General features: G+C 38.6%; 1 protein-coding gene across 1 annotated transcript in view; it reads left to right on the top strand.

The window, feature by feature from the left end:
- PRKCE (protein kinase C epsilon) overlaps window positions 1-16,198 on the top strand; it is a 290,692-nt gene that overhangs the window by 166,247 nt on the left and 108,247 nt on the right. Inside the window, exons 3-4 of the mRNA XM_065679486.1 lie at window positions 14,094-14,253; window positions 15,435-15,469. Coding sequence (XP_065535558.1) covers window positions 14,094-14,253; window positions 15,435-15,469 — 195 coding nt within the window. The remainder of the gene's footprint in view (window positions 1-14,093; window positions 14,254-15,434; window positions 15,470-16,198) is intronic.

Raw genomic sequence — 16,198 nt, 5'->3', positions numbered from 1 at the left:
CAGCATCCTTTAGGTCCCCTTCAGGTACTGGAATGCATTATGAGGTCTCCACGCAGCCTCCTTTTCTCCAGGCTTAACAACCCCAACTTTCTCAGCCTGTCTTCATACAGGAGGTGCTCCAGACCCCTTGTCATCCTCATGGCCCTCCTCTGGACTTGCTCCAACAGCTCCATATCCTTCTTATATTGAAGACACCAGAAAATATATATCTGCTGGTTCTACGTAAGAGTTAACTCTCTTAGGGAGAATTAACTTTTCTTTACAACAAATGGGTAGAAAGGAAATAATTTACCAATTGATAGTAATCCTAAACTCAGATTGGCTTTGGAGCTTGGGCCATTGACTGGTGAGAGCTGCATTGCTCCCAGTTCATCCTAGAGGGAGGAAAAGAACTATTGTCTGATGTGTTCTCTTTCATCAGCACTAGTTTCACTTTCATTCCTCCCTCCCTTTTCTTTCACATCTTATTTTTCTCTGAGTTTCTTTCTCCAGAGTGAGAGGATTAAAACTGTTTTATTCCATCTTGGTCTTTTTTTTCCTTCTCTCAATTCCTACAGTAAAGCACCTCATCATCCAGCATCCTACCCTTCCCACTTGCCAGCTGCTTCTATCAGTAAGTTCTTAAGCATTCTTGAATATTACATCAATTTTAGAGAACTGTGACAACCAAAGTGCATCTCAATCAACACATCTGTTGCCTCTTCAAAGGTTGTTTGCCAATTCTTTTCCTCTGTGAGTATGCTTTTCACTAGAGGCTTAATATGCCATAGGTCAGGAAAAATGGCTCAGGTCCTGTTAGATTACTTCAAGAAGCTGACGCTTAAAAACCTTTCTGAAATTCTGACTCAGCTGGAAATTAGATGTCCAATTAAGCATCTTTTCATAAGCCAGAAGCACTTTTCATTTTATGTGGAAGCTTGAGCCACAGGCTCACCAAATCACTGAAAATGTGAAAGACAGTGATAGGTCTGACTTAGCAAAGGTTGGAGAACTGGGTCTAGATAAATATGTGACCACTGGGGGAGTTTGAGATATCAAGAAGGTAACAAAAGTTAGGAATAGCTAAGTTTCTGTAACTCTTTTCAAACAGAAAGTCTAGTCTTTTATCCATGTATGTGCCTTATACATTAAGACACAAAGTGTTAGTAGCTGTGGTGGGTTGACCCTGGCTGCATGCCAGGTCCCCATCACTGTATCACTCTCCTCTTCAACTGGACAGGGGGGAGAAAAATATGACAAAAGGCTTATGCGTCAAAATAAGGAGACGGAGATCACTCACCAGTTACTGCCACAGGCAAGACTCGACTTGGTGAAAATTCATTTAATTATTACCAATCAAATTGGAGTAGGATAATGAGAAATAATAAAAATCTTAAAAACACATTTCCCTTGTCCCTCCTTCCTGGAGGCATCCCCCTCTGCTCCTATCTGGGGTTCTCTATGGGCTGCAGGTGGATATGCACTACCATGGACCTCCATGTGCTGCATGGGGACAGCCTGCCTCACCATGGTCTGCAGGGGAATCTGCTCTGGCACCTGGAACATTTCCTTCCTCCTTCTTCACTGACCTTGGTGTCTGTAGAGCCCTTTCTATCATGTATTTTCACTCCTGTCTTCTGACTGCTGCTGTTTTTTTGCAGTTCCCACCTCCCTTTCTTAACTATGTTATCCCAGAGGTGCTTCCACCATCGCTGATGGGCTCAGCCTTGGCCAGCAGCTAGTCGCTCTTGGATCCAGCTTGCATTGGCTCTATCTGACACAGGGGAAGCTTCTAGCAGATTCTTGTAAAATCGACCCCTGTAGTTCTGCTGCTACCAAAACCTGGCCACACAAACACAATTATTGATTTCAAGTCATGTATCCAGGGCACAGAGACAAGATTTTCCATAATAAAGTTGGGGAGATAACCTCCACTTGGACTTTTTTGTTCTTTTCAGTCTTCAGATGCATTCATGTCACATTTTTCAAGCTCGTCTCCATAACCTGAGGGATAGATACATGTTGCTTTGTTTAAGAAGAGCCATGGTTCTCATGTAATTCTGTATTTCAGGTAGCATGCTTTGCAAAACCTCATCTGCTGCAAAACTTTGCTGGGAGTCATGAGAAGCAAGAAAGATCCTTTTACTGTTCTTTTGCTTGAAGACCTGCAAAAGGAAAAATCAGCAGTGTATTTATAAGTAACAATCTAACATTACAGATCAGGGCACGTGATGCAGCTGGTAGCAAATGCACAGTAGACCACAAATTCCTTCCACAAAGTAGGGTGAGCTAACACACTGATCCTCACCTTATTACGCTTGGTTTTTATTGTTATGTAGAGTTTTGACAGTAAAATAACCAAAATCCATAAGCAAATAAGAAGCACTGAAACTTCTCTTGGTTAATCTTGTCACCGAGAAATACTTCTGCCAAAGATAAGTCATGAAGGTGGTCATCATGTGTCAGTAGCCCCCAGCAAAAACCTATGTAATACATTCAGACTCTACTGACAATATGCAAACTCACCATTTACCTCATGATGCTGTGCCCATAAGCCTGGCATGAAGAAAGAGCATGCTGTTTAGCACATTTCATTTTTACCATGTAATAGATGCATGGAATTAACATCTGGCAGAGCAGATAAGTATGCTTTGAACTCTGAAAGGTTTCCATTGAAACCCGTGGCACAGTGAACATGTTCTTTCATTTAGCCATATCCAGAAATGCTTTGCTAAATTTGTGTTATGAAGTAGTATGCTGATAATAAGTTGTATGAGTACTTCAGGATTTACATAATATATCTATTACTGTTCTCTGAATGGAAATTAGCAATAATATATTTAATGTTGAAAGACATAGATGGGGGAGTTGCTTTAATAGCACTGCTTATGAGTCAGATGTGTTCTTAATTAAGCTTTTGTTGGTTGCGTGTGGGGGGTTATCGATAAGAAAAAATCCTCCCACATTTGTAAGACAGACAATGGAAAGAAGGAATGAGTTCTGCTGTGGCTGATTTTTGTCTTACAAATGATTGCAAGATCTGCCCACTTAGGAAATGGGCAAGATAAGGATGTTGGTAGAAGGTGACAGGATTGTCATAATACAGCCCTTAATAAAAGACACAAACCTGGAAGAGCAGTGACATATTCAGACACCAGTGAAAGTCTGTTATGGGTTATATATTGGGCAAAAAAAGGGGAAAGCAGTGGCAGATGTTATTTATTGGTGGCAGCTGCCTTGGAAAACAGCCCTTTCTGAGGTGATGTATAACACTAATATCTTTCACTTGTTTTATCCTGTTCAACAGTAGAGTTGCGAGACATTAAAAGTCCGAAGTTTGATTACTTCTATATTCCTATACCCTGCATCCAAGAAAGGAAAAAAATCTATCTGCAGTTTAAATGAGGACCTTTTACCTTTTGGGTGCCTGCAGGCCTGCAGGTAATCATGTGGTTTTAGTGTGCAGAACCTATTTATAAAGGATACAAGTGGTGAAGCAAAAGGAGAAACATCATGAAAACTGCTTGTGATTATATGTGAAAGCTTGATCTTTCTGCCAGGCTGCCTGGCAGCCATCCGTGAGGTGACTCTCAGGGTTTAGTTGGTGCAGATCCAGGGCCTCAGGTTGCTGTGATGGGGCTGTCTCAGAGTATGTTCCAATGATGCCCACAGCTGTTCCTGCAGACTGGTCCAAAGTTTTGGCTTCCTGGCTAGATGAAGGGCTGGCACAGAGGAAGGAGTTCAGATACCCGTGGCAGCCAGGTGCTTGCTTCCAATATGCATCAAGATACTATGGTGCATTTCGTAACTCAGAATATTACCAAGAATATGCCATAAGAACAAGAAATAATGTAACAGTGGCTAGATACTGGTTGTATGGACAACCTTTAGTATCAGTTTACTTCAGAAAACTGAGCCTTTTATGTTATTTTGAATTACAGATAGTTTGCTTTCTTGTTTCACTATGGAAAGATTTCTTTCCCAACACTTAATAATTTGATGTTTTAATAGTATTGTAAATCGTTTGCCTAAGCAGACAGCTACTGCAGTTACAGTGAGAAAACAGGTATAAGGGACCCTGAAACTATTTGGCAAACAATGGCTATGAAGGTGATTGTCTCACTTGTTACTTATAACAAGTCCTACTGCTTGAGGTCAAATCCTCCTCTCTTTGTTAGAGCCATTACAGTCTCATCAGTGGATTTATCTACACAATGGTACAGATACTTTGTGTCTTACCACTTGGGGGGAAATAACTTCCAAATTTTTGCAGCTTCTATTTTAATATGTTGAAAAAATGTCATTTTCATTTTCAGAGAGTATAAGAAAAAAGCCTGTAAAGAAAATATTAACATATATTTATTCTTCCTGTCCGTGAAAATTCCTCTAGCCTTCCTGAGCATGTTTTGAGCAGAGTATTGAGGATTCAGTGTTTCTTAATTTATATTAAAATCAGTTAGACTAAGGATTCTTCCTGCTTGGGATAAAGGAATATGCAATCTTCTCTGGCTTTCTTAGTTATTACGTAGGTGCTGTCTGAGGATCTTTGAATCACAAGCAGTTCTGCTGTGAACTCTCTCTGCCCCATGGAGGATACAAGCAAGTAGTTAGTACTTTATTAAGAAACAAATGAAGAAAAAAATTAAAAAGCAAAACGAATCACTTCTCCAAAGTAAACTTTCTGAAGTTGATGTACTTCTCATATCTTCAATGCTGACACCTCAGAATGGTGTGAAGCACTCTGAAAACCTGAATATGTGCAATGTGTATATCATAGGCTTGAGTTTTGGGAGGGCTATAACCATAATAAAATTATGTTTTGCAAGCCGTCTTCTCTGACCTGTGTAGGTTATACGCCATAGGTCCTTAATGTGGTTACATGGAATTGTAAGATTTAATATGGAGTTTTTAGCTCAAGTGAGCTTTTTTACATAAATTTCTCTGCTTGGATGGAAACAAGGCTGTCAGGAGGGGGATCTGGAAATGAAATCAAGAAGGGGACTTGTGAGATTTAGTAGCTTAAAGGCAGGAAGTGGTTTTCATTCCTCTTTTTACCTTCAGATATTACAGCTTTTTCTGCAGCTAGCATGTGACTGGGATATCCATGGGGACCTGTTTAGGTTCAAAGCTTCTGTCTTGCTGTGGCCTGAGAAGTATGCAAAATTTCTACAATTGTCTTTTCCATGGTATCTTGCTGTGTCTCTGGCCATCCCCACCCCCTGTTTTTTTGCATGGTGCGCAACAGAATAATGGTTGCCTTGCTACAAATAATTCAGTAGTTTCTGTGCTGGCAAAGACTTGCTTTTTCAGGTTGCCATTCACTCATCCAGCATAACATACTGCAGTATTTAGGTTGGCTATTAGGAAAAGAGCCTGCCTGCCGGAGTGGTGAAATAAGATACATGAGTGCATTGTGGAATTCCCCTCACTGGAGATTTTCAAGAACCATCAGAAAATGGAAGCTGAGGGCACCTGAAGTGCACGAGGCCCTTTTCTGCTGCAGGATGCTGGGCTCGGGTGTCTCCCAGGTGCCTGCACTTATGCTTGTGTTATTCTATGGCAAAGGAACAAAGCTGGAATTGAAAAAATGTTGGCAAAACAACTCTTCTGAAAGACCAGAAACTCAGTCATAGAAGGTTCTGTTTCATCGTGCTCCGTGTAGCTTTTGCAACTATTAGAAAAAGACTTCTGTCTTTCTCTGATCTATCCCAAACACGTGCCTAAAATACTGTCATTCGGGATCTGTCTGGTTTAGTAGTTACCTCTGGGAAAAGGGCTTTGTCCTGAAATTTTCACAATGCTTGTTTTCCTTCTTAGCGTCACAACACCATTTCCTTTCCAGGAACTGACGAACAACAGCACCTGAGGTGCTGACCCTTCAGAGAGGTCGGTTGACCCTGCAGATACTTCCATAGCTTGGAGCTCTGTTAAAATAACCATGCATGTGTTCACCACTTTGAAAGTTCATCTTTCACAGCAGCCCCATCTGTGATGTTTCGTGGCATTTTCCTTCTTTCCTTGAACATGGTCAAAGGACAGTCATTATGAGCCATACTATGTGTCATATAGGGCAACTTGATCTAGTTGTAGATGTCCCTGCTCATTGCAAGGGGTTGCACTAGATGACCTTAGAAGGTCCATTCCAACCCAAGCTATTCTATGATTTTATGTGTCACCAGATTATTGACCACAACTACTACCACCACAAGTGGCTTGGGCATGCTCTAAGGAGCATAGTGCAATCACAGCGCAGGGCATGTTTGCAGACTTGCAGCAAGAATGGTAGGGAATAAAAGATGGCTTTTGGTTTGATCATAGTTACAATAAAATAATAAGTGGTAGTATTAATAGTAGTAGTAGTATATTATATATGTAGTTTGTTTATTTGAAAGATCATGTACTTTTTTAGCTTTAGTAAGTAGTTGATTTAATAAGAGATTTTGCACCGTGTTATCCTGTCAGGACTAACCACTATCAATACTAACACTAGGCTACTAAACTCATTAAAACCCTGTCAGCATGAGCTGAATGTCACTGACCCAAACTAAATTAATTTTCTTCCTGTAAGTTTATCACATCAAGTTATGTCAGAAAACCTGTTCTACATTTTACAAATTATTTTACATTACTAGTTAGGACATGAATAGACCCATTGCGTTCTGTGGAGTAAGTTTTTTCTCCTGAATAATAGCTGTAGTATTTACCATATGTAGAATGCATTTCCATCTCTCTAATTTCAATTGCAGATTTATTGACATAAGGGCATTGTGTTTAGAATGAGGCTGTTTGTTCCTCCTGAAAGATAACACTGGAAGACTGAAATAACCTTAGTTAGCGTTGAGGGTTCTTTTTACCTGTTTTTGGTGACATCTCCTTTCCACCTGAAAAAGCCATAAATTTTGTCTTGTGGAAAAAGCCTCAGATGTGAAATTGTCTTTTCAGAAAACTTGTCTGCAAGCAATAGCTTCCCTGTGGTGTTTCTAGCAATAGAACTTCTTTTGTCAAATAAAATGTAATGTGAAAATTGTAGTTACAAGTTCTTTATTTTAGGAATACCGTATTGCTTGACTGATTAATGTTAAATGCCACAAATAAAGAAATTGAGAGGAAGTAGGAGGAAACTGTCTCTGATTTGCTTACTTTGTAGATCTGACAACTAGGAATTGCTGCATTCACCCTCCATAATGAGGTCAGTACCCCTGTCATCTGTGTGAGCCTTTAGAGGTCTAAAAAATGGGAGCAACATGTTGATGTTTATATCCATCCCCTACCAGTTGTCCAGTCAAAAGGTCCTGTAAAAGAGAAATCAGTTCATTAAATGCTAGATTTATTCAAATGTGCTGTATCATCATCTGAAGATGACCATGCTTAATTCCACGGTTTCAATACCTTAAGCTTGTGTAAGTTGTCACTAATTCTTCTGGTACTGTGCAGATGGAGAGCAGAAACTTGTGAGGCTTCACTTGAAGGTTTTCTGAAGGAAAAGCTCGAAGTCATTTGAAGGAGAATTTTGCTTGGGCACATTTTCAGTTTTTGGAAATTAGGACATTTCTGAAAACTAAATTGGACTTTGAGTGCTGAAATTGCCATCGGGCCAGTCTCAATATCTGTGAGACCCTTTAGTGCTTCTGGACAATTTGTCCTCCTTTATTAAGTGAATTAATGGGAAAGTATTTCGCTTTGAAAGGATGTGGGGAGTTACTGTTGTGCCTTCAGCTTTCAGTGAGCTAATGAATGTGTTCATGATAATAAGTATGTAGAGAAGGTTTGAACCATGTGTAAATAAACATCTGGATAGCTTTATAGGTTTGGTTTTCTTGTTGGTTTGGGGGATTTCTTGTGGGGGTTGTTGGGGGTTTTGGGGGGGATTGGTGGGTTTTGGTTTTTTTTGCTTGGTTGGTTTGGCCTTTTTTTTGTTGTTATTTATTTGGGTTTGGTTTTGTTTTTTTCAAATGGGAAAGTAAAATAAGCCCTGTAACAAAACAGTATGCCTGCTACAACCCCAATCACATTTATCTGTCAGCATGTCAAGGGGAGTCTTTAAAGACTTGTAGTCAGATTCTGTCTTTTAGATAAGAATTTAAGCACTTAAAGATAAGCACGTGCTTGGAGGCAAAAAAAATTTGAGTCTGAGCCCATGCTACAAAACCATATTTGGGCTTGATATGTTTTAAAACGCAATTTACTCTTCAATGCATTTAGTAAATAGCTCATGTTAACAGACATGACTTGTCAAGATACCAGTCTCTTCTAAAACTCACCCATTTTGTAAGCATGTTTTCATTTCTTTGGTAATACTCATCATCTTTGTTTTCTTCAACAATATAGTGTTATCTAAGGATCTGATTCTTCTCCTATTAAACAAGAAATTTCCTGTCAGCTTTTCTAAAGAAAGCAGATTCAAGATATAGTAAGCAAGCCCCCTGTGTTTATTCCTTGCTGAAGAAATAGTCTGGAAATATAGAAAAAGACACAGAAAAATTGCAGGCTGTTGCTATGACTGTGGTAAGCCATCCAATTGATTCCTGTGTTCATCACTAACAGCTTTATGGAGTTCTATTGTAGCATTTACCTTGCTATTTTTTTATCTCAAAGTCACAAAAGTAGTTTGTTGCATCTGTTACTACTTAGCAAGGCTTTTTTTAGAAGAGGTAGAAATGTAAATACATGGGATGTTTAGATTTTTTTCTCCTTTAGAGAAGATTAAAACCTTAAAGGCAAAATCTTGTAACAGTTTCAGCGTGGAAAAATCTTGATAACAGTATATACGCTTCTACTGTAGGGGCCCAAAACAGAATTCGGGAATAATCCTCTGGAACTTAATTCAATGCATAATGATCTCGTTACCCTGTCTTGAATCCTGGGGAGTCCTGGCCAGTGTTCATGCTCCTTCTCACTTTCCAGCATAACTTTAAGCAAGTTACCTCTCCTGCCTCAATATCCTTCCTCCAAGTAGACATTATATAGTGCTAAAATAAACATTCTTTTTTGGTACATACATACTGGTTATAGTGGTCAGGTTTAAACATGATATAAAAGCTCTTAATTTTAGTCTTCAGCAATAAAACATCAGTACATTTGTCATTTGTTTGCATTTATTGTTCAGTTGGCCTCTGTGGAATTATTAAGGGTTGATGTTAAGCCAGCTGTTTTTTCTTGATACTGGTTGTAGTTGCAGATGACAGCAACATGGAGACACCCAATGCTGCATGGAGTGAAAAGCCCTTTTGAGCAGGAAGTGCCATGGAGGTGTCAGTGTTCAGTTACAGGGGGGGTTACCTGACAGCTACTCCAGTTGCTGCAAGTGTTACTGTTGTACATGGACTGCAGTTTGGCTTCAATGGGGCAGTACCCATCCGTCTAAAACACCTGATTATTTTTTTACCCTCCCTAAACATTGTCACTGTTCAATACCAGTCCCCTCCAGATTAAAGGAAGTGGCCAGGGTGCTTGCTCCCTTTTAGAAGTCAGCACTGGGAGTAATAACAAATACTGTAAAACCTCTTTGTACGTGTAATCTCTCCCTCTTTTTCTGCCATATTTTTTCTAATTTTTTATGTTTGTTGTCAGGATTCTGTAAGTACTTACAGCATAGAGGGTAAGAAATGGAAAAAAGCACATTTTGTCATACAGGGCATTTCTGTTTGTTGCAGTTAGTGCTCCACATTGAACCCTTCTTGTTTATGCTGAAACCATTTTAGTATGAAACAGGACCTGACATGGTTGAGCTTTGGTTATTTGGTGTACAGGGTATTTTTCCTCTAATCGTGCCCTCTTTGCGTGTTGCTGAGCATGATGTGTCACTTTCTTATTTTTTAAGTTATGACTTACAATTCATGCTTAGCAGATACTATGCACAATTAAGTGTTAAATCTAGTGGCAGGCAGTTCATTTAAACATCCATTTTTGCAAGTATTTATGAATTTTGTACAATACTGCATGCCAGATACTTCTGACTTTTATAACGCTTCCCTAAGAGCTTGGAGTTAAGCCTGGAAGTCTTTTCAGCCTCTGAAATTGTAGGCAATATTGTTTGTATGTACGTACAAGTCTATAAGAGCAATTATGTACTATTGTTTCCCAAATAACTCGGTTACTCTTGCTTGCATTGAAAAGAAGTAGTGGCATTACTGGGTATAGTTTTGAGACAAAATTATTTCTAAATTTGCCAGTTCTCAAGTACCATCATGTGAAGCTAAACTCAGTGTGCTGCATTGACTCTGTTCTTCATGAACACTTGGAAATTATCATGAAAGTTAAATAAATGCATTTAAAATGGATAAGCTGAATAATATAAAGGACTGAAGCACTCAAAATCAAAATAGGGAACAGAATGTGCGTTACATAAAGAAACAGCTTTTTTGAGGAAACGATAACCTTCTGTGATGACTAGAACTACTGAGAGAAGAAATTGTTTAGATTGGAACTTGCTTATAGACTGACTACAACAAATCCACTTAATTTTAATTTGAACTCCTCTGCTAAGAATAGAAATGCCACACACAGTATGTAGTATACTGGTGGTATTTTCTAGAATCTATTATATACCACTGTAAGACTTTTTCTTTTTTAAACATACATAAAAGACCAGTTTTCTTTGGGGTGCTAGCATTTTCTGAAGTATGTCTTTAAAACACTACTTGGCTGTATCACACTTGGGGATTTTCCCAAGTACTCCTTGCTGTCTGATAGTATTTACTCATCTTTACTTGCAAAAAATGAGAGAAGTTTGGGGACAGCATTGTAGCTCTCTTTCTAGGTAGGTGTCTTCAGGAAGTTAAATGAATGTCTTTAGCGTGGCTGTTCAATATGAGATAAATGGATTTTAAATTAAACATAAGACTATTGTCAGTGCTGCTAGAAATGAGTTGTTCACAACCCTGGGAATGAGCCAGCACAGATGTGATCATCCGCTTCTGAGTCACCTGGGAAAGTTACTGCCTGGTTTTGTGCCTGTGGTCCACAACAGTCGTGTGAATTGTGCAAGATGTAGCAGTGGTTTGCTTGAGGTCTGTGGAAAAGCTTTGTTTATGTGTTTTTGTTGGGAAACAGTGAACAATCTGGCTGAACTGAATGTAAGCGAAGTGTAAAGCTCATGGGTGAGTCTGTTTCTCTTGTGACTTGGTCTGCTTTGATGAAAGGCTGGTGTCCAGTCATCCGGTGTCCAGTCATGCACTGTAATGCCAGATGCCTCTCCAACCCCCCCCCCAAATAAGTCCTGCTGCAGACGGACGAGGTGGGGACTGTGCGCGGGCTGTAATAAGCAGTGAGGTGGAGGCAGAGTCATTGCTAGGGAGTCACCACTCGTGAACATGTAGCTCATGTCTGCAGGTGAACACTAGCACAGGATGCGGTGCATGAGTTTGGCCAAGTTCTTGTCTTCAGTGACAAACACGGAACAGCAGACAGACAGGAGAGGCAGTTCTGGGGCAACTGGCTAACAGACCTCCAATGTTACCTAAGGCAGACCAAGAAAACTACATTTCCTTCAGCTGTTGGAGCATCCTTCTCACACACTGAGATGCTGTTTTGGGTGGAAATGATATCGATAATGGAGGCCTGCCATTTAATTGAGTAATTGCAAATGTATTGCTTATGTCTGCTTTCAAGTCAGTGTTTTCAAGTCAATTTCTGAGAAAAAAAAAGACAAAACAAGAAACACCCTCCCCCTCCCCCAAAAAAACCAAACCCCAAACCCAAAGTTTTGTGTTTTTTAACTGGAAGCATTGTAAGTGGAAAATATAATTTCATAAAATTGTTAATTATAGAAATGAAAGTAATATAATAAAATCACTTTTAAGACTCTGTTGACTTAAAAAAAATAATGTGTCATGCTATTGTGTTTATCTGGCCTAAACAAGAACAGGATTTTTACCTGCACTGTAAAATCACAGGTACTTTGTCTGTGAAGAATTACACTTAAGATGAAAAAAGGAGAAAAGTGATACTGTGGACTGATTATCATATCAAGTGCGAACTCTGCACTGTTGGAGCATCTTGTTCATTTCAGATAACTTTTTGAGAACCTTTTCCAGGAGAGTGGGATTTTACTTTCTCACATCCAGGCTTCATACTTTAGCAAATTCTACAATCTGGATGACATCGAAAAAAACAGTTCTGCATTGATATAGAATTATTTTTTATAATAATAACTTTCAGAATATTTCCAGAGCTTTATAAAGTCAATAAATCTTTCAGAAGCTGGAAAGCTGGGAATAGGAGTCTTTGGTAGGTTTCTAACTGCTTGGGTTTTATTCTTTGTGGAAAACAGTCTTTGGAAGAGCTGTGGTATTCATTAGACATCAGATTTTTTCTCAATGAATAAACATAATTGACAACAGAAAAATAAATATGATTGATAACTATTTGGTACTTTTTATATCTTCCTTAAAGGGAAATCTAGCTTTGTGTGTAAGCCAGTGTTTATTTACTGACAGCTCACTTCGAATGGAAAAGCAATGCCATTCTTGCTAATGTCATGGGTTCGAGCCCTTGCTGTTGGTGAAAGAAACTGATCTTGATTCATGGGTCTGTGCTCTGTATTTTCTCAGGATATCAATCCATTAGCTTAATTGAATTCCTTAATCAATACCTTTTAATTCTACAAGTCTCAAAAATAGAGTTTATTTTAGTGTTTGTGAGAGAATCTGAGGGTACTATAGATTTGAGTTGTTCTCAGACTTTTAATTTTCTTTGTATTATTGTTAAATACTGTACTGTCGCTTGAAAAACTTGTTCATGTATAGAAACCCTTGCAACAGACCAAAGCTGGCATCTTCAGGCCATCATAATGATTCAGGGTAGCTGAAATTCAGAGAATGACGAGTGTTAAATACACATCAAAGTGTTACATGCGCTGAAGTGAGCTAGGCTTTTTTCAGTGATATCCAGTGATAGGACAAGGGGCAATGGGTGTAAACTGGAACATAGGAAGTTCCACGTTAACATCAGGAAGAACTTCTTTACTGTAAGAGTGACAGAGCACTGGAACAGGTTGCCCAGGGGGGTTGTGGAGTCTCCTACACTGGAGATATTCAAGGCCCGCCTGGACAAGTTCCTGTGTGATGTACTGTAGGTTACCCTGCTCTTGCAGGGGGGTTGGACTAGATGATCTTTTTAGGTCCCTTCCAACCCTTGGGATTCTGTGATTCTGTGATTCTGTGAAGTGGTGAGCGCATAGATTCAATTGACAGCAAATGACTGAATGTGGTCTCCTCCAAATCTGATAGTCTGTTTTGCAGACACACAAGTGGCTCAAGGAATGCTTGTGAAATCTGTCTTTCATTAACAACAGTGTACAGTTCTTCATTGCTAACTCATTCTCAGCTTTGCTAAATGCATACAGAATACTATGGAGGTGTTAGCTACACTTTCCAAAATAAGGCCTTGTGGAAAAATGACCCAGTGTGCTCTGGAGATTTTTTTCCAAACATTTTCATTCTGTGACACATCAACTTCATTTTTTACTTTCTCTGCCATTAAATCTCATATACAATTGAACGGGAATTGGTTAAGAAGAACAACTTGCTTCCTTTGAACATTTTCCTGAAAGTGTATTAGTATCAAAGTGGATTATTAGAGCCTGAAGCTCAGATCTTAATCAGAAATCCTACAAAGTAAGCAGTTCTGGAAGGAATTTTTGTTCTGCCTGATATTATGTATTTGTACTCAGCTTCCTTACACTTGCTGAGTGTGTGGGGATCAGGAGTCATAGGGATATTTTTGGTGGATTTTTTTCCCCTCCCTGATGATCAAGTGAGATGAAAGTATAAGCTGTTTGGGGAGTCCAGATGTAATTACTGTTAAAGAGGTTGTCAGTGTGCTTGACAGTGATACAGCACAGGAGACACTCCCAGCTTAGCATGAATTTACAGATAAGGGTTTAGAACAAACAGAAGTTTCTGTACATGGCAATAAAACCCCTTGCACTTTAGTAATTTGCTAAAAGAAGAAAAGTGACCCACAACTTAGGGAACTTATACTGTGCACTGCTAGGTAGAGACAATTCTCTTTATTTTTGAAGAATATCTACTATGTATTGCATTTATGTTTTCCCATATTTGTGTCTGATACAGCCAGTGCTTATTGGTTTTTTTTTTTTTCCTCTGTTTCAGCACCCAAAGACAATGAAGAACGTGTGTTCCGGGAGCGTATGCGCCCCAGAAAGCGGCAGGGTGCTGTGCGACGTAGAGTACATCAGGTTAATGGACACAAGTTTATGGCCACTTACCTTAGACAACCAACATACTGTTCACACTGCAGAGATTTTATATGGTATGAAGCAATTTTGCTTTCTTTGCGACTTTGAATTAACATACCCTCCTGTTTTGTGGAAGTATAAATGTATATAAAGGATAAAGCACTAGTTCTTTTCCTCTTCATTTTAGTATTAAGCTGTCATAAATTCAGCAGATGATAATAGGACTGTTAAACTTCCATCATTGATGTTAGAATTTGTCGTGTTTGTGGTTTTTTTTATTCTCTGAGCCACAAAGTTCAGTGTTTTCCTGACTGGTACACACTATGAATTCTGTGTAGACAGCCAGTCTAGCGTTGTGTAGGTGCCTAAATGTATATTTAGACCTAATATTAGACCTTTACATTTTGTCAAGATGACTGAGTTCTTCATTAGGTACTAAAATATCACTATCATCCTCCTAAGAAATGCCAAGCACCTATAGATCCTACTGAAGTTAATAGAAGATGGGAATATTAGACTTCTAATGATCTAGGGTTTGGGGTGCTCAGTGTACAGGGTCTTTATTATTACAATATATGTCAAGAACTCCCTTTTAGAAATTATTTACATTAGCTTTGAGTACTTGCAATTTTCAAATTGGGAAAGGTGGTGGAAACATTCAGTTTTCAGTTATTTTTCAGCAACACTATGGATGTTTTCCAAAGTTACCTAGAGATACTGAATTCTGCCTTAATACACATATGATCTGATGTGACCTGTAATTAATATTTCTTAAGGCTGTGTAATGAATCAGTCTTTCTTAATGTGGGGCAACGTGAACTGCAGATGAACTCAGGTACATTGCTCTAAGAAATATATGCAGGTTAATCTTTACATTAGGTAAGATGATTCCAAGCAAGAAAATCGGCAATTTTGCAAAAGTGCAATCTATTCTCTCTAGAGGCCTGCTTGATGATTGCTTTATCAGCTTGTGATTTCCCTCTCCATGTGCCCTTTGGCTTCACCTATTTTATTACAGTAAATGTGTCTTTACTTCTAACTCCATTCATGGCCTATCGTTCTATCTGTTTCCTCTTGACAGCTGAAATGTAGCTCCTACATAGAACTGCTTTTAGTTTAGGCATGCAGGATCAGATTATTGTTTATAAGAAGCTGTTTTCTTTTAAACTTGTGAATGTCCAATAAAGAGAGAAAAATATTTTTCATTATTAAAAGTATGCATTCTTCATTTTCTCAAACACTGTTTTATTTTCAGGGGCGTAATAGGAAAACAGGGATACCAGTGTCAAGGTAAGAGAAAATCTACAGGGGGACAGTTTGAATATATTTATTGTATTATAATATATGAGTAAGAAGATATTTTCATCAAGCATTGTATACGTACAGCGCCAAAAATTTAGCACAAGATGATTGTAAGAAGTTTGTCTCACCAAAGACACAGTCTTTCTAGCATGGCACAGTAAGATTTTTCGTAACTGTTGGACTTAGATATTGTTTATTAAGTAGGAACATAGTTAACATCGCTGAACAGCAGATCCTAGATATCTCTTAATGCACATCCAACTGGGGGGGGCATAGCTGCACATGTTGGCTTCTTCATTTTTTGCTTTGTTAATTTTAAGAGTATGAATTTTCTATTCTGCCGAAGATTCTTTGTTTAAAAATGCCAGGTAATTGCAAAGACTGTAATTAAATAGATGTGATAATTATAGAGGTCACCATTAGAGAAGGTTATAGCAAAGACTGCAGAAGTGTTTAATTTTCAGCTCCATTTTTCAACTCTATTTCTTGTACTCTTGATTTTTTGGGATGATGTTTTTCTACTTAATTCTCATCTGATGAGTAGAAATAATCAAGTTACAATTTTTAGTTACAATCAAGTGACGATTTTTCAGTTACAAAAGACTTAATGAAATCTCACTGTAAATAAATGCAAATAATGATTTTACATGCTACAATAAGAATTACTATATTACACCTACAGCAGAGGTTCCTTGAGTTCTGACCTTTTTTTTCCTT

The sequence above is a fragment of the Lathamus discolor genome, chromosome 5 (assembly GCF_037157495.1).
Source record: "Lathamus discolor isolate bLatDis1 chromosome 5, bLatDis1.hap1, whole genome shotgun sequence".
Classification (NCBI taxonomy): Eukaryota; Metazoa; Chordata; class Aves; order Psittaciformes; family Psittacidae; genus Lathamus; species Lathamus discolor.
Note: the sequence above shows the minus strand (reverse complement) of the source record. Positions and strands in the feature narration are given on the sequence as shown.